This window comes from Aotus nancymaae, unplaced genomic scaffold (genome assembly GCF_030222135.1).
Source record: "Aotus nancymaae isolate 86718 unplaced genomic scaffold, 86718_ANA_hifiasm-v0.15.2.pri h1tg000003l, whole genome shotgun sequence".
Taxonomy (NCBI): Eukaryota; Metazoa; Chordata; class Mammalia; order Primates; family Aotidae; genus Aotus; species Aotus nancymaae.
The window spans coordinates 48,218,829-48,238,296 of record NW_026988414.1 but is presented as its reverse complement, the minus strand read 5'-3'; the positions used below and the strand labels follow the sequence as shown (position 1 = coordinate 48,238,296).

At 37.9% G+C, this 19,468-nt stretch overlaps 1 protein-coding gene across 38 annotated transcripts in view; it reads right to left on the bottom strand.

Annotated features, from left to right (window-relative positions):
- ELAVL2 (ELAV like RNA binding protein 2) overlaps positions 1-19,468 on the bottom strand; it is a 159,855-nt gene that overhangs the window by 7,813 nt on the left and 132,574 nt on the right. For all 38 annotated transcript variants that reach the window (XM_021675339.2, XM_021675342.2, XM_021675346.2 and 35 more), the window contains 2 exons: positions 6,357-6,510; positions 3,041-3,266 (listed from right to left, as the gene is read on the bottom strand). In XM_021675339.2, coding sequence (XP_021531014.1) covers positions 3,041-3,266; positions 6,357-6,510 — 380 coding nt within the window. The remainder of the gene's footprint in view (positions 1-3,040; positions 3,267-6,356; positions 6,511-19,468) is intronic.

Sequence of the window (19,468 nt, the reverse complement as noted above, 5' to 3'; positions counted from 1 at the left end):
GATTTTCTAATTATTTACATGGGTTGACTAAGCCATAAACCTCACAAACTCACTTTTAAACTTAACCCTTATTACACAGATTTTTAAGTTTTTTGACCTTAAAAGATAGGGCTCATACTTCATGATTATTAAAAGTATTCTTGTCTATAATACATATAACTTGTATTCTCCAATCTCTCTCAACTCCCAAGGTACCATAACAACATAAAAAAACAGTGAGAAATTTTCTACATGTCTCCTGAAAGGTGGCAAACTCAAGGCAAGAGCATTAAAACACAAATATCAGGGACAAAATATCTATGTGGTGATTTACAACTCAGACTATAGAAAAGAGCAAAATACCAACAAAACAAGCAAACCCTTACTTCAAGGGTCTTTATGAGGTGAAAGAAGAAGGGAGAGTGGGGCAGAAATCATGATAATGACAGCCAAATTAAATATACTGTATTAAAGAAAAGCACCTAACATCAGGTTAAACCTGAATTCTAAGAACAATTTCTTCCAACATACCCAATATAGATCAAACACTGTATCTGAGCACACTCACTCACTCCTATTTTATTATCTGAACAGGGATCATGGGAGGAATGAGAAATGGGGTGAACGGGACAACAGTTAAAAATCTGAAGAGAGAATAACAATTTCTCCCATTTTCTGAAACCAAGTTTCCCTTATAACTGACAATCTCTTATTCTTCCAAAATTTCTTTCTATAGGAGTCGAGGAAAAAGAATTTTCAAGTTAATGATAACATATGGTACTAAAAGATAAAAACACAGAATGGGCCAGAAAAAGATAATTAAATTTGACCATCAGAACATCCTGTAAAGCTTTACCCAACCAAAAATAAAAAGCACATAGCCTGAAGGAATGGAGGCTAGGTAAACCTGAGGGCTGACACCCATCAACGACCTAGCACCTGAGTGGCCTACAAACCTTGCCATTTCAATAATGAGGCACTTTTCTAAATCCTGTCTTCTCAGTCCTCTTGCTCAATGTTCCTAAGAATTCAATCTTGATTCCAAGACAGTTACTCAGTAACTGTCAAACAAAACCATTGCTTCAATCAGAAACAAAAGTAACAACTAATAGAGCTTTCTACTAACAGTAAACATTTTATACCTTCACAATGTTAAAAATTAACCAATACATTTTGAAGAACTTTCCTCTATCTAAACTCAAAATCATTTTCAAGGCCCTAAAGAGTTCTGAAATTAACTGGACAAGCTGCCTAGGAAATACCTGTAAAACTCCTTCAGGCTTGTTTCCCCTAAGTTTGCAATTAAAAAAGTATATTTATACATATATTATTCACTTAAGATGTCACAGAGGAAACCTATGGGCAGAGCTAAAAAAGGGCTTTCTAAGACTTCCTTCCTCACAAAGGCAAGCATCAAGCGGCCCCCCCATATCTTAATCTAGTCTGATTGCCACTACCATAGGAAGTCAAAGGTGACAAATGCTTTTTGTTTTTTGGTTTTTTAAACCAAGGCCTTTTCCTCACAGCAGAGCATGAAGTACAAAGCTCAATCCACTGGCAACTTAATAATCCAGAGTTCAGATGTAGCCTTTTGACACTACCACCTCTTCTCCTACAGCAAAGGCCAACTTAAGTTGAAATTTAATGTGACATTTATAGCAAATTTCCATCTCATATCTCAAGCAAAATAATTTAGTATTTTTAAAAAGGAGATATTTTGACTGATTTTATCTCCACTCACTTCAGCACTGCAAATATTCCAATGAAAAAAAAAATAAATGCATAGATTTACGCTAGAAAACATAGCTCCCTAATCTTATTATGTTGTATTTTTGATTATGTTTTCGGCAATTAACTATTCTGTACCAGGAATGAAATAAATAATGCACTTGGAAATAATAATAAAAAAAATCAGTGTGGGGTTAGATAGCATTCTGGGTGTAGTATACCATAGGGCCAAAAAAAGGGTATTTTTTAAAGTGTCCTGGAAAATAATAACTGCATGACTTGCTTATGAAACCAAAAACTCTGTGCTCTGCTTAACTTCTTAAAGTTATTGTTCGTCTCACATGCACATTAGAGATTTTTTGAATGACTCCTGAGTTTGTGATCCCAGGATCAGAACAAAACTGAGAAAGTTAGAATATTTATATCTGTCAATGAGATAGTGTGTCTTCTTTGGGCTGAAGCCATGGTCATTCTATGGATTATACAGAGGTCAGTAAATTAAAACCCACAGGCCAAATGGAGACTGCCTGTCACCTGTCGCTGTATGGGCTATAAGCTAAGAATGGCGTTTACATTTTAATAGGTTGTTGAAAAAACAAAACAAGACAAGACGGATACAGCAGGGACGATAACCCATATAGCTAAAATATTTACTATCTTGTACTTAACAGAGAAAGTTTGCTAACCTGTTTGTAAACAATTTTCAAAAGGAAGAGAGGAACTCATTTGTAGAAACTTAATGTAGTCACATAGGTTATATATCCTTAATGGTGCACATACTATAAAGTGAAGTAAGAGAAATGGCTTGACCTAAAAATTGACACATGAGAATAAAATCTTTTCAGGAAAAAAAAAAAGGAAGCCCTGGAAACAATTAAGATAACCCCAGCGTTCTACAGATTGGAATTTCTCAGCTACAGCATTATTAATGCCAGGTAACTTCTTATTGTTGGGACTATGCTGTGTAACATAGGAGCTTAGCAGCATCCCTGACCTCTGCCATTACATGCTAGTAGCACCCCCACAAGTTAAGCCAACATGAGTATCTCCAGACATTGCCCAATGTTCCCTGGGAGACAAAATCACCCTTGCTTACGAATCACTGCTATAGGTTATTGTTCTCTGGTCCCCATCTTCAATACTAGCAAAAGACACTATTCCTCAAAAGTAGATTCTCTCTGTGCCCATGAGGAAATAAAAATTAATAATAATAAAAGCTACAATAACACTGATAAAAGCAAACCAGAGATCCTGTGAAAAAAAGTACTGGAAAATAAACCTGAGTATTCTCTTTCAGTTTAATAGTTGGGCACAAGAATTAGACCAGACTTACCTAAAACGCTGTGCCTGCTGAGCTAGCGGTCCTGGATACCTTCTGTTTGGAGACTGGTACAGCTGGGAAAGGATGGCCTGATTGGTTTTTTGGCTTGGATTATTAGCAAACTTTACAGTGATTGGCTCCGTGGCACCGGGAGGTTTCTGGCCATTTAGGCCTTTGATAGCTTCTTCTGCCTCAATTCGCTTGTCAAATCGAATAAACCCTACACCCCTTGATATGCCTATGGTAGATTTGAGTAAAGATTTAGGAAATAGGAAGTAGGAGGAGAGGGGAAGGAGAGAAGAAAGGACACATTAATTTTTCCTTCTCGAGAACATGTTTTCACCTACATGTAACATTTGCCACAAAGTCACACCAGGAGGAAGCTTCCCCCTTAACGTATTAGCCATTCAGTTTAGAATCACAATTTTGCATTTTAAAAAAAATTCATGTCACTTATGTAATCTGAGTGCCCATTATCACATGCATTCCAATAAGCTAAGAAAGCACAAGCACATCCATGTTTTCTCTCTCTCCTGCCTCCCTCCTGTACACTCTTTTAATGTCAACAGTATACTGGAGTTCCATTTTTCAAATTGTGCTATTGGACAAGGAGCTCAGAAATGAGGGACACAGTAGTTCCTGTCCTTGAAACAAGGAGAACAGAAGAATTTGCTAAAAATGCTACAAAGCTATGCTAAAAATACATACACAGTGGTAGAAAGGTATTTCAGTTGAAATTTTAAATAATATATTCAACTTAATAATATTGTATAGGATATAGGTCCTTTAGGAAAAAATGCCCAAAGAGGCTCTTCCAGTTCTCTGAAGCTCTCTTAACGTTATCTATATTTTATTACAGAAATATTATATGGAGAAAAAGAAAAGATCTAGATTTTAAAAATAAATTTCTAGATGCATCAAAGCTTTCTGACCTCAGTAGCATCACTTCTGACTACAGAAGATCACTCCCTGCCCCACATTCTCCCCAGTGTGAAAGACACAAATGGGAAAGAAGAGGGTATAGCCAAGAACCTTTCCAGATTATGAAAAATTGTAGAGGGAAACCCAGCTCATTCCATTTAATTAGCGTGAACGGGCTAGTGGGGTGGCCACAGCTGGTCATCATGAGATAAGTGGTGGCAGGGAAATTTTTTTTTGGCAAGTAAATGAGTACTAGCAGAACCAGATTAGACTAGTAGCTAGAAAGTATAGCTGTTTCAGATTATGTCAGTGAAGAAAAAAACAACAGAGGTTACTAAGAAAGGTATGCAGAGAAAAAGCACTGGACCATCACGCTTGGAAGAACTTTTAAAAAAATGAAGCTCTACTTGTTTTAAAATGAATACTGTGTAAGGTCAATGACTTAGAATTTTCTAATATAGATAAAGCATTTTTTCCATATATGCTTATCTAAGACAACCCCTATTACTTTACCTCTTCTATTTAAAGAATATGCATTGCACATTATTACCACCTGATGGCTGAATAAGACAATTGCAGGGTTTCATTTTTCATTTCAGGTAAATTGAGCAAGTTCACACTGAAAGCCTCAAGTATAAAGAATAAATGGCAAAATGATAGCAAATATATCTTTTCATTTATCTACTATCTCCTATTAAGAATTAATAACCCCTAGAACTTAGGTGTTCCATTAGAAAAGCATTAGATTAGCAATAAAACAGCCTCTACACAGCTTGAGCCACCTAAACCAGTGATCCTCATACTTGAGCATGCGTAAGAACAACCTGTGGGATCACCCTCACACATTATTTCAGTAGGTCCTGAAAGAAGCCCAAGAGTTTGCATTTTCAGCAGGGTTCCAGAAGAATGCTGACGCTGTGGCAGATGTGGAACATACTTGAGAACTACTGACTAAACCACAGGCTACATCCACCTCTGATGGACTGTCAGTTAAAAGATGAAACGCACTTTGCGTCAGAGATGAAACCTACTCTCACTTCACAACATCTCATTAAGAATAAATGAATTAGAAAGCATGAATGATATAAAATATATTTTTGTTGGTTTGAACAAATTTATCTGTATTGCTAGGCCTGGATTTCTATTTAACCCTATTATTAGTCTATGTGACAAAAACAAAGGGTGACAATGTATGAGTATGAATGAATTATTCAATGTATGAATTAACTAACACAATGAATAATTCAATGTATGAATTAACTAACACAGTTAAGACTGTATTCTATATACCCTCACTTGTCTAAATATTCTCACGACAGCAAAATCTTTAGGCTATTCTCCCAAGCATGCATGTAGTGCTAGCTCTCTCTACTCAGAACTCTTAAAATGGTGCTTCCTATGAAGCCAATTAACAGCACAGAGTCAAGTAATAGGGGCTCCTCTGAGCAGATTCAGATCAACTAAATGGATCTTCACTTGAATGAAAAATTGGGCTCGATTTTCTTCTCAAGTCATTGCTTTAAAGAAATTATGCACTGAAATATACAACATGCCTCCAGGGTATTATCATTTTGCAGGTTAGGGAGAGAAACAAATAGTAGAGAAAAGCTACCTTAAAAAAAAAAACACCTCACAAATCTTCATGTGGCAGTTTCGGTACATGGAACTATAACTAGTATTTCCTCCTCACAATGTTGCTCTATTTTTTAACTGTTTCTAAAAGAACAAGTATTGTTTTTATAATAGAAAACTATATCTGTATTTTATTTTTAAAATCTATAATCAAATCTATGTTGCTAGCCTTTTTAACTAAAAGATTTGGCAGAATAGCTCCCTTACATTCAAAAGGTTTAAGGAACATCTTAGACTTCCCATTTGTTTGGCTAACAGTGATATTAGGCATAAAATAAATTTTTAACATTCAAAATTTCATACTCTTACATATGCCCATAAAGCACAGCATGAAACTGAAAAACAGGCTGAACAGCAATTACCAGTGTGGATGTAGTGTAATCCTCCCTCGGAGAACTAGCTGCATACTGCTGCATTAAACTTCACTTTTTGACAAAAGTTAAGATTGTTTATTAGTACTTTATAAGCAGGATGGGGCTTTTTTCACACAGTGGCTTGGAAATGAAGATTATAGCATCTATAAATTTATGACAAGCCATGAAACAGGCTTCAAACCTGCACCTTCAGGGTGGAAATGACTCAAGCACGCTCACTATACTCCACAATCTATTTTTATCCATGCATATTTATGAACAATTCCAGCAGAAAATTGCATTTTCTGGCTCACATACACCTTTGATGTGTTCTAGAGGCAACACTGCTACATGGAAAGACAGAATTATTTCACTATCTGCTAGTCAGAGGGAAAGACTGTCCGGAGTGGCTGTCTACTTACCAGTGACCTGGTCGACAAGAATACGAGAAGTAATAATGCGTCCATATTGTGAAAAAAGCTGTTCCAACTCCTTCTGGGTCATAGTTTTCGGAAGTCCACTGACATATAAATTTGCATCTCTGATAGAAGCCGAACTCGGGCGAGCATAGGAAACCTGGAAAAGGAAAATAAAATTAAATGTATATGCATGCTCACTCACCTCCCTTTAGAAACTCAGTAAGACTGTCTCAGTAACTTTCCCATAAAGAGCATACAACACAAAGCTCAAGCAAGCTGGGTGCTAACTGCTTTATTCATTTCTGGGAAAATTCTAGACACATGGGAAGTAGTACTCTCATTCATTCTCCCCTGGGTGGAGAGGGAACAGTATCTGTAATGTTCTGGACTAGACTACTGCAAGGGACAGAAATTTCACAATATACCCCATCCTCCAGATTATTCCTAAAAATGGTCAATGTGTCTGGGATTGATTTGCTGAGGTACAGTGATATGATAATGACTGCCTGCTCATTTTATCATTAATACCCACCTTTAATCCAGTTTAAAAAAAAAAAAAAAAACCTTTCCCAGTTTACACTAAAACAGACCAGTGATGCAAACAGCACAGTACTATTCATGGTAACAAGTTGTCCTCTGTGAGGCCAACCCCCTAGAGTAGTGGTCCCCAACCTTTTTGGCACCAGGGACTGATTTTGTGAAAGACAATTTTTCCATGGACCAGGGTGGGGAATGCAGATTCTCATCAAAAGCGCACAATCTAGGTCCCTCGAATGTGCAGTTCAAAATCGGGTTCGTACCCCTATGAGAATCAATGCCACAGCTAATCTGACAGGAGGTGGAGCTCACGCAGGAATGCTAGCTTGCCTGCTCACCTCTGGCTGTGCGGCCTGCTTCCTAACAGGCCACAGACCAGTACGGGTCCACAGCCAGGGATTGGGGACACCTGCCCTAGAACAGGGATTTAGGACTAATCATTCTAAGTTTAAGATTACAAATTTACTGGAGACATTTTTGTTTTCCAGCCTCTCCCATCTGTGTAGGTGGTATTGCCACATTTCTTAAAAGAAAAAAAAAAAAAAATCACCCTTATCAGTAAGTACACTCTCCTTTTGATATATGCCATATAATTGTCCATAAAGTCCCAGAAATTTAAATGTATGAACAAGCCCTCATTATCCTTTGTCTGTTGTCTTCTCATCCACAGGTCTTTTTAACCTTAATTTTCAAAGGATCTTAAGTGCCTTTAACTAACTTTACCTGCCACTGTATGTACTCTGTAAAGTTTTAGGTCTTTGAGATATGGTAAACAAAATCCCACAAGGATGAAAGACAAACTAGTTCTGTGTGTATTCGATTATAATCATCATTCCTTATGTAAACTCCATGAAGGAAGAAACCACGTCGTTCTTGCTCATCACGGGATCCTCAATGCCTAGTGAATGCCTGGTATGTGATAGATGCTAACGTATTTGGTGAATAAAGCCCATCCAATAATACCCCACTGATCATGCAGATCCACAACAGCTTACTGAACCAGAGCATTTAAGGATCAGTTCAAGTCATCCAGATCTCCTGCCCCAATTGTAACTGATGGCTCTCTGCCTATAAACCTATCTTTGCCAATATTTAGTTTCATGAGCTATTCCTGAAACTACTTTCCCTTTGGTTTAACTGTAATGCTCTGGACTAGCTTACTTAATATACCCCATCTTCCAGATGATTATTTAAAAATATCAATGGATCTAGGGTTAATTTGCTGAGGTATAGTGGTAACTACTACTTGCTCATTTTATCATTGGTACTCACTTTTAATCCAGTATAAAAAAAAAAACTTTCCAAATTTACACTAAATTTTAAGTAACTTTTAGTATGAAACATAAAACATTTTCTCCATAATTTGAATTGTGCTCACAGCTCTCTGTTGTCACTTTTGGCGTTTCAGAAAAAAACATAAGCCAGATTTTATACTACTCTATAAAGGTCTCATTATCTTTCACACCCCTGACCCAACAGTGTTAACATTTAATACTTCTCTTTATTCAAGCAGTTTGCTTATTAATAAGTGAAAATATACCTGTTGTTTCAAAGGCTATATCTGGAAGTTACATTAGCACTGTCTATCCTACAGAAACAAGGAATTTGGAATAGTGGTGGAGAGAACATAGGTAACTATTCATGTACTACTTTTTTTTTTCCTCTTTGCCTAAATACTTAAGAACAATGAAGATCGGCCAACTTAAATGTAAATGAAAAACAAGAGGCCAATTTCAAGTGATTAATATAAGTTAGATGGAATCAAGTCTTGGGACTGCTATAAACTGATGAAACAAGGCCAATGAATTGTATATGCATTCAGTAATATCAATCAATGAAAATCTAGTTTCTTCTCTGGTGTAAGATTCTCAATCATACAGGAAAGCTGAAACTGCACCAGTTGGGACCTCCAGCCCTATGTAAGATTCTATGGTTTTATTTCCACAAGAGGGAGCGCTCAACAAGTCAGCTGTTACTCTGTTCCAGATCATGTGACTGAAGTATTCCCATTATGAAGAGCCACGTCCCATGGGCTCCAGGGCAGGCATCTACAAATTCTCCAACAAGGCTAACTTCCAAAGACTGACAAAGCAAGCAGCAGCAGTAGACAGGCTCTGCATGAAATCAAGTGCCACAGGAGGCAGTGGAAATGTGGCTAGAGGTAATGGTGTGCCTGGGCTCAAAACTAGGTTTAATTCATTACTGGCTCTGTGAACTTATTAAGTTGTTTAAATTTATTACCACAATTCTACCTTCTTTGTATGGCCATTAGGAATAATTAAATAACTTCTAATCCATATGAAAAGCTTCAGATTCTAAAACCTATGTGACTACATTATGAATATTGTTTACCTCTACATGCATCTGAAAATTTAGGTAAATACCCAGCCCATTAAAGTAGAGGGAAACCTGGGTCCATTACAATCTTCTAAAATAATTTACTCAGGCAGTGACATTCACTGCTTTGTGCAATTCAGATGAGTGTGGGTGGTGTGTCTTAAAAGTAATCTTAAAATATATTTAGGAAAATGGGTTTATATTTAGTGCTTATATAAAGGCTTTGAAAACATACCTAGGTCAGTTATGTGACTTTTTTCCCCAATGTCCACTCTTCAGTTTATATTGCATCTTTAGTTCCCAGCCACATTAAAAAGGCTTTAAGACAAACCTTCTCAAAACAGTATCTTTCAGTAGCATTGTCAAAGGACCATTTTCTACTACCATAGGCAGGACAGAAGTGATTAGATTATAAACTTACGTTGGTAACGATGTTTAATGTTAAACTTACATTTAGGGGCTTATGAGACTTCACCATTTACAAGGTTTTTTCACAAACTACAGTATTTTGTCTGTGCCTCACAACAATCCCATGAGGTAAGCAGTATACATATTAATATTTTATAGCAGCGGAAACAGGCATAGACAATGTAAAACAACACGCCTATGTTGACTTCCACCAGGTTCAAACTCAGATGTTCCTCACTCTGTGTTCTGGTCTCATCCAGTTTTCCTTCCATAATACCACACTATGGTAAAGGAGTGTTTCATAAGTCCACTTGTTCTAAGAGTTAGGAAAAATTAAAGGAATCTTGGCTGTTTCTTAAAGGCACACACACATAAATTGGGCATTGACAACAGGATATTGCTAGAAATTAATTTATTTCTTTTTCTTTTTTGAGACGGAGTCTCACTCTGATGCTCAGGCTGGAGTGCAGTGGCATGATCTCAGCTCACTGTAACCTCTGCTTCCTGGGTTCAAGCAATTCTCCTGCTTCAGCCTTCCAAGTAGCTGGGATTATAGACATGCACCACCATGCTGGCTAAGTTTTTTTTTATATTTTTATTAGAGATGGGGTTTCACCATGTTGGCCAGACTGGTCTCGAATGCCTGACCTCAGGTGATCTGCCTGCCTCGGCATCAAGTGCCGGGATTACAGGCATGAGCCACCATGCCCAGCTCCATTAATATTTTTTTTTTTTTTTTTTTTTTTTTTTTGAGACGGAGTTTCGCTCTTGATACCCAGGCTGGAGCGCAATGGCGCGATCTTGGCTCACCGCAATCTCCGCCTCCTGGGTTCAGGCAATTCTCCTGCCTCAGCCTCCTGAGTAGCTGGGATTACAGGCACGCGCCACCGTGCCCAGCTAATTTTTTGTATTAGTAGAGACGGGGTTTCACCATGTTGACCAGGATGGTCTCGATCTCTTGACCTCGTGATCCACCCGCCTCGGCCTCCCAAAGTGCTGGGATTACAGGCTTGAGCCACCGCGCCCGGCCCCATTAATATTTTTTAAGAGTAACTTTTTTAAAGAAAAGTCACCACTAATTAACCAGAGAAACTACATAATATCATTAGAATTTTAGAGTTTTGTTACTAATTCTTAGAAGTAAGCAATGCCATTTCCACTCACTTTCAGGAAATTAAGACCTAAGAAAGGGTAACTGCCTTCTCCTTCCTCCCAGACCAATGCTCAAGGACCCACCTAATCCCTTTTACTTACTATTCTTGGAATTGAAACAGCTTTCTTTCCCTTCCACTATCAAGGGTATCACTGTCATCAACATGCTCCTTTCCTGGAAAACATTTCTTCTTCCATCTCAAAATACTATAAATAAAAAATGTACTTAGACCAAAGTGGGAAGGCGGCTGAGTGGAATAAGGACTCGCACTCTGGAGATTCAAATCAGTTACCAAACCAAATTTTGTATCTGACAATTATCAGCAACCTTCTTCATTCTGATTTTTCTTTCCCCTGTGGATTTAGATCTTGTACAGATGCCTTCGTATGCACCTAGAGAACCATGCAGGGGCTATCTTCAGACAGTGTTAAGTATCTTTTTGGTTCTTCAAAACTAAATTCCCTTGAAGAAGACCCAAGAGAGGGTTTGCTTTAAATGACAAATTCTGTATTATAAATGCTTCAATACAATGGACTTCCAGCATATGTCCTACTGAGGTAAAGACAGTCTCTTTCTCCACCTGCAAGCTGTTCTCCAATCTACATTCGCTGGATTCATATATGGGTTTGGATTTTAAATTTTCACTGCCACTTAAACAGGTGAATATTTAATGCATGAGGAACAAGGTTATGAAATGTCAAAACTACTAAGTGAAGGATCTAATTTAAGAGGCAGCCAGAGAGTCTGCAATTTAAATATTTAAAGATGATATGTGGAGTACAACACTGAACACCAATCTACTCCAAAGATAGCAATTTTAAACTCAGGTTTATTCTGAAATTTCTCTTAACCCTACAAGTGATATAATAAACAAATACAAGCAATATTGAGATTATATGAGGGGAGGGGAGGAGAGGAGAGGGAAGGGGAGGGGGAGGGGGGGAGGGGAGGAGAGGAGAGGGAAGGGGAGGGGGAGGGGGGGAGGGGAGGAGAGGAGAGGGAGGGGGAGGGGAGAGGAAAGGGAGAGGAGGGGTGAGGGGAGGGGAGGGGGAGAGGAGAGAGGAGGGGGAAGGAGAGGAGAGAGGAGGGGGAAGGAGGGGGAAGGAGGGGGAGAGGAGGGGGAAGGGGAGGGGGAGGGGAGAGGAGGGGGAGGGGGAAGGGGAAGGGGGGAGAAGAGGAGGGAGAAGGGGAAGAGGGGGAGAAGAGGAGGAGGGGGAGGGGAGGGGAGAGGAGGGGGAAAGGGAGGGGAGGGGAGGGGGATGGCAAGGGGAGGAGGAGGGAGAGTGAGGGGGATGGAAAGGGGAGGGGAAGGGGAGGCAGTAAGTACTTGCTACTACAGGCAAGTAAATGCTCTAGCCCATGGCTTCTCAAATTGTTCTTCACAAACAAACCTAGACTGTACAAAATAAAGATAAAAATATATTTAATTATGTCTCAAAAATGAAATAGTTTGAAATATACTGTATTCCTTATAATTCAAAGGTCATGTCTTCCGCAACAGCTAAAACAAATTATACATTAAAATGCAAAGATGAGTAACACAAATACTAGGAGTGGGCTATCAAAACCCAAGTTAATCAAAATAGACAAAGAAACAAAAGCACCTTATGAATAAGAATTAGTACTTTATTAAATGTACACAGCAATGTTTAAAATCCCAATGCATCACTTTCGGAAGTCCCTTGGCATGTTTTTGTCCAAACATACAACTGTTCTCCTTTCTGATTCATCAATGGAAAGATCAGTGACAGGGGACATTAATACCAACAGATTAAAGTGATAAGGTCCATAAATAAACGAAGACGTTCCCTCTTTTTTAAACTACGAATATTTGAGAAGTCACCCACTGAGAAGATCACCACTGAACAATTTTTATCACTTGTCAATTACTGACCCAGGACTACAAACATTAAACCTGAAAATTAGACACCTGCCACTTTAGACTTTTTTCAAAAAGCTCCATTCAATCTCTCCAGCTAAAAGGTCACAGTTATGCCTATTTAAACGGATAGTTAATTGCTGTTCATATTTTTTAAAGATGAAGTCTTCATAGGACTATGTGAAAAATGACACTATAACTCAAAGTTAGCTCTAACTCTAAGGAGATCTCTAGCAACAGCTCAAACTACAAACCTCAAAATTCACCCAAAAGGAAGATGTGTACTTTGATCTGCTTCTAAATACAAAATCCTACCAGGAATGGGTCTCGAACATACATCAAGGCATACATGTATCACAGTTCAATATCAAGTTTTCAGTAAGGAAGGGCATATTTCACAATAGGTCGAAAATGAATAAGCCTAAGATAAAAAGAAATTAAATACTAGCTCCAGCAAAGTCGTTACAGCTAAAAGAATCAAACAGGAAATTTTATAAAAGGTATTAAAGATTACAGCAGTTACCGCTAATGAATATTCAAAGATAAAGAATTTAGAAAACTATCAGTGGGAAATACATATGGAACCTCAAATTTTATTTCGACTGAATTTGTTGAATGTTTTAACACTAAACAATTGCTGTAATTCAAGTGAGAAGTTCAAAGATACCATGGAATGTATTTGATAATGTCATTCTCAACTTAAATTCCCTCAAGGGCCCCCTAAAACTTTCAGATTCATTTTAGTATTCTCAGTCCTTTATGCTCAGAGCACTAGCTACCTTTTCTATACAAGCATACAAAACCTTCAGTAGTTTTCCAAGCTTCCGGCTCTCCCTTTTCTGTGTTAAAAATAAACTGCTCTCCTTCCAATCAGCTGAATTTCAGTCTTCAGACACTGCATGGGTATCACCTCGTCCCTCAAGTCAACACTAATCAGTCCTCTCCACTACAATCTGAGTTAGGTATCTCTTACCTTTACCCACACTGCATTATATGCCTTGTTCTCTTAAAAGACTGACTTGACCAAAATGTACTTGTCTCTTAACGCTGTCTTGACACTGACTTAACCCCTTGAAATAAGAAACCTTGTCATCATCCTACTTTGTACATCCTGGTACCTACCACACATTTATTGCAATGAAGATGATTTATAATCACACACTAAATTGAGAGTTTATTTTTGAAATGTTGTTTAAAAGTTAACAGAAGCCACAATCTTTGTAATATACCAAACATTATAGGCAATGGTACTTTTTGTACAGTCTAGAATGAAAATTCCATTAAACATTTCAAAAATAAAGTTTTATTTCTAACTGGGAATTCAAGTTCCCAGAGGCGACACAATCTTCAACAAAATAACATGCTGCTGATGGGTGGTGGGGTGAGGGGGGAGTCTTAATTTTGGAGCAAAAAGAAAATATAGTTATCATTTAGTCCAATTTCTTTGTATTTGGGAAAGAGGAAGACTGAGGCACAGAAAGGTAAAGTAACCTGTCCAAAGATACAAAGAAAAAGAGCTGGATGTAGGACTCAGGGGGTCTTAGCTCTTCATCACAGGTGTTTCATTACACCATTAGCTGCAAACATAGTCTTCAAAATCTTAAAACTTTCCTGTGAAATGACAGTGACTGGGAAGATAATCAGACATTTCCAAGGAGAAATAAGAACTATTCCAAGAAAGTAAGAACCTTAGCTTTGCTACATAGAATATTTTCTAGTATACACATAAGCAAATATAAAACACATCAAAATAACTGCCTTAGGACAGTTATTATATTTCCTCTATAGTAATGCCTGAGAATTATTTAGGAGATGTTATAGAAAAATTTTAATTGTTTGGGAGTTGGAAGAGAAAAAATAAAATCAAACTAAGAATCCTGAGACCAGCATTTTCCACCAATTAAAATGTACTGACCTACAATAGCCAGCATCTTTTTGATAGTAAGTGTCTCTGCCCTTTTATAAAATTACAAACCATTTAACAGGAAAAGAGAATAGCAACCGGTTGTTTCTATTAGGGAGACTTCTCAGTTTCACAAGTTTTAGCAAAGCATCATTAAATAAAAGTCAAGGCAGTTGATGTTAGCTTCAACTTAAAGAGGAAGCCAGGAATAAATGTCATAAAAATAAGTGATCCTATGACATTGTTAAAAGACAATAATAAAACTACTGAATAGCCATAAAAAAACAAAAAGTGTGTTGGCTTTAAGATCTTCATCAAGCAACTAATCATAATCTATAGACTTGACAAATTAGACCTACTTTTTCACACATCTTAAACAGCCTCTGACAAACTACACTGAGTGAGGTTTATTAAATGCTACCTGTAAGGCCGGTTGCCTCGCCGGGGGCTCGGACACGCCCCCTCCCCTCGCGGGGACCTCAGACACACCCCCTACCCTCGTGGGGACCTCGGACACGCCCCCCTCCCTCTCCAGGAGCTCGGACACGCCCCCTTCCCTCTCTGGGAGCTTGGACACATAACCCCCTCCGGGAGCCTGGAAAAAAAAGCCCCATCAGGACCTACCTGATACCATTTTGTCCCATCTGGGCCCCACTCCCTACCTACTATTTTGTCCTATCCAGGCCCCACTCCATGGCTGCCATTTTGTCTTCTGCAGGCCCCACCCCGTGCCTGCCAGTTTGTCTTCCTGCCTACTATTTTGTCCTATCTGGGCCCCACTCCCCTCCATTTTGTTCCATCCGGGCCCTACTTCCCTCCATCTTGTCCCACTTACCTGGGGAACGACCAATCAGACGCCTTCACGCCCTATAAAACCCCCCCGTGCCTGAGAGCAGTCCGCGCGACTTCTCCGGCCCCTCCTGTCTGGACCGCAGAACCTCACCCGGGAGCCTCAATTAAATTCCTTTGCATTGGATTATCTTCGCGCTGGCCTCAGTTTCTTCATTTTAAACGCGGCAAGAACCCAAAAACAAACCTTACACTACCCGAACAGCTGCATCCATGTGTATCAATTAAATGAGGGTCTTAATAGGCTTCCCTGACAGGCCTCTCTTTTTAATTGAAGTACTACTGATAGGTCACTTCTGTCCTTTTATTGCTGTTTCTCCTTGGTTGTAGTATGAAGTTGGTCTAACAAGGACATCTTACGCTAGTAAAGGCAAATGGGATATGTGGTAAAGATAGTCTTGAAATGCAACTTAGGCCACAAATACCTTCCAGTTTCTTAAGTATCTCTGCAGGTAAAAAATTTAACAGAAAATAAAACACAGTTAAACAATGGTAGCGGATATGGCATCTCAGGTGGAGGCAGTGAAATCAAATTCACTATGGTAGTAGCAGTAGACTAGTCAGTCCATGTCTAAGCAGGTAATCTGTCAATCAAAATGCTCCACAATCCATTTCCAATCCTGTACATTCACTTAGCCTTTTCAGACTTTAGAAGGTAATTGCACTAAAGGAGTATAAAAAAATAGGTGAGAGTTTTGGCTATAACCACCAAAGAATCAATTCCTACCCTCTCTGCATTAGAAAATTTTTAGTAGTGGTTAAGAATGCTAACTCCTTTACTTTTTTTTAACTTCAGAAATGAGCCTGCATTTATTTGGCCACAGAATAAATATTAAGTATTGTGAATAGGCTGGAACTGAGGCAGACATGAGTTAGCTTAGCAGCAGGTTAAAGATAAAAAATCTTAGAAACAGCAGAAAAGAATACATAATAAGTATAATATAAGTGATAATGTATCACTGGTGAAGTTCTGGCATACTATGAACTAATGGTTAGAATAAAATAGAATGTTTCGACCAGAACCCTCCAATGTTAAGGAGTAAAAACATATGGTATAGAGTCACACAGAGCTAGGTCCAGGTCTTGGCTCTGTAACTTACCAGTTTTATAGCTTTAGAAAAATCACCTTATGTCTTCTATTTCTTTATTTGTAATTTCATGTTAATCATAGTACTTATGGAAACCTTACAAGTATTAAATGAAACAATAAAACTATTAGCACAGAGCTTGGGAACCATGTTTTAATCATAATATGATTTTATATACACATATATGAAACAATTCAGAAAACGATAGCCCCTAACATTTAATAAGTGTTTACCATGTGCCAGACACTGTTCTGGATATGTTACATATGTTAATTCAATTGCTCCACCCAACAAGTCTATGGATTGGGTCTTATCATCATCTCCAATTTACGGAACAAAAACTCAAGGAATACTATTATAATTGAGGTCAGGAAAGATGACACAGAGGAGAAGACTTGGCAGAGGAACAATGTATGCACTCTAATACAGAAACAGTTAAAAAAAATTACATATATAAATGAGGCTTCTTCCAAATCCATGATAATAATTATTAAAGTTAATTCTTGAATATTCCAAGTATTTTGTAAGATGACAGCAGATGAGTGTGCTGGGAAGCCTGTAGCCTGGATGAAGGGAACATAAGGAAGGAGCTGTCTTATTGACATGCAGAGAGCAAACATTCAACATCTTTAAATGGGCCAACAGTAAGTCCCCAAAATTTTATTTCTCCCATCAAGCTGTTATATATTAAGCCTCCCACTGCCTCAATTCTCTTGTGTAGGGAACTGTTAGAACCTAAGCCAGTAAAGTAAGATGTGAAACGAGAAGTACTATTTTGAAGAGACAGGAGCAGAAATAATAAATGAAGTTCATGGAATAATTTCTATCTTCAGGTGAAGGTTATGTGTATGTATGTACATGTGGAATATTACAAGCCACCATGCAATCAGGCACTTGATGATTTAATATGATTTCCCACTTAAAAAAAAAAATACTGAAGAGGCTACACAAGCAAGTACCACTATGAAACGTTCACTTTAGATACTTTCATTAAATATGCTATGAATACATTACAGAGACTAAAAGAAAAATCTCAGTACTTAGTAGTCAGTACTCAGATGGGTTTGAGCCTTCTTAAATATGGCCAGAGCACTAGACTGCCTCAAACTTCCTCCCACGTTAATAGTATTGCAGTTCAAAGCTTTTATATTACTAAGTTTTATACTCCTAGATGGTTGAAACTAAGTCTTATATGATGCCTATGTTATATAGTCCCACCCACCAAGCAGGGACTCTAATACTTGAATGTATATTCCATGGCCTAGAGCAGGAGGCTTTTCTGAAATACCTCTCAAGCAAGATGATTAGAAGTTGCAGCATTTGCCCAAACAACCTGGCTTTTGCTGCTTCACTGAAAACAATGCAGGCTAAACTGGCTTGCAGAAAATCAGATGTACTTATCCAATTGTTAGAAACCTATCCTACAGCAACGGCTTAAGGGGTCTTTCAGGATTCTAAAATTTGACCAAATGACATCTCCCAACAGATGCCATATTATTAAGATAACCATGGCAACTTTATCTCCAAAAATATACTTAAGAAATAATTTGTGTAGTATTTGAATATCTAGTATGCCTAAGGCACTGTCAATAGATTAAAATGCTGAGTTAGAACGTTAAACTAAAGAAGGACTACACACTGGCTGGCATAAATAAACTGCAGCTGTCTTAAGATAAAAACCAACCAGTACTGTTGGTAATGTGAAAAAAAGAAAAAAGGTTCTCATCAAGCCAATTCTGGTGATTAAACATCCTAGGACTTTCAGACACCTCTTCATTATCTAAGAAAAGAGAAGTACATGAAAAGGAGAAACGGGTAAGACATAGGTAGGTGGACATTATGCAGAAAATCTCACATAGAAGGATACCTTTACTTAAATCTTTGTAGTTTTTTTGTATGAAACCAAAAAGCTGTTAAGTCCTTTACAGAGCCTTCATTTGACCAAATCTTCAATGTAGAGTGACACCTACCAAGAAGTTTTGAACTACACACCCAAAGTTAAGGCTGGCACTTAACAACAAAACAAAACTCCCAAGAATTTCAACTTTTAATTTCACTTACACTGACTTTTTCCATCTTTGAGCACATAGAGCAGGTCTTCACTGTCTCTTATAAGCAACAGACAGAAGCTTCCTCATGCAGAGGTTATAAATAAAAACATTCTGTAAGTTGCTCTCTAAAGACTAAAATCCTGTTGCCCTCAGAACAGACCACCAAATAAAAGAGAAAGGTAATGTACAGTGAATAAATTTTTATCCACTTTATACATTTTTTATTTTATGGCCAAATAAAACTTTGTAAATGACGGGTAGAGGGTCATGTAGGCAGAGAATAATCCAAGGCATGGAGAATTAGTTTTGCATATTGAACAATGAAAAGCCCAGCTGAGCCAGAACAGAGATTTCTGTAGGACACTGAGAACACTAGAAGAGTGAGTCGGGGGCTCTTTAATGTCAGGGTAAAACTTTTATGAGCAGAGGAATGACAATCTAAATGTTGGTAAGTATTATCAGACAAAAATGTATGGAAGGAGAATACAGAAACAGTTTCCCATCATAACCTAGGTAAGAACAGTCAACATCAGTGTGGTAGTAAAGTAAAATGTAAATGCCATCTACAGTAAGCTTCCCTTTGTATTCTAACTAGAAGAAAAACTGCTTTGCAACAATGTTCAGAAACCCAAGTCTTCTCTGACCTACTTATATATTCAGTAATGAAAATATAATGATCATTTCCCTCTGTGTGTAAACTAAATACTGCTTAAAGAAACTTCATCTTGATACCATTTGTAAATACTTAAATGAGTCCCATAGGTCTCCATGGATCTTTGCAGAGCAAGGCAAGTATGTTTCTATGAGCAATTTACTTCATCTACCCAAAATTCATTCCTATAGTTTCTCTTATAAATGGGGCAAGGTTTAATCAAATTTTCCTGCCATTTTTGTAGAAGGTTATTATATG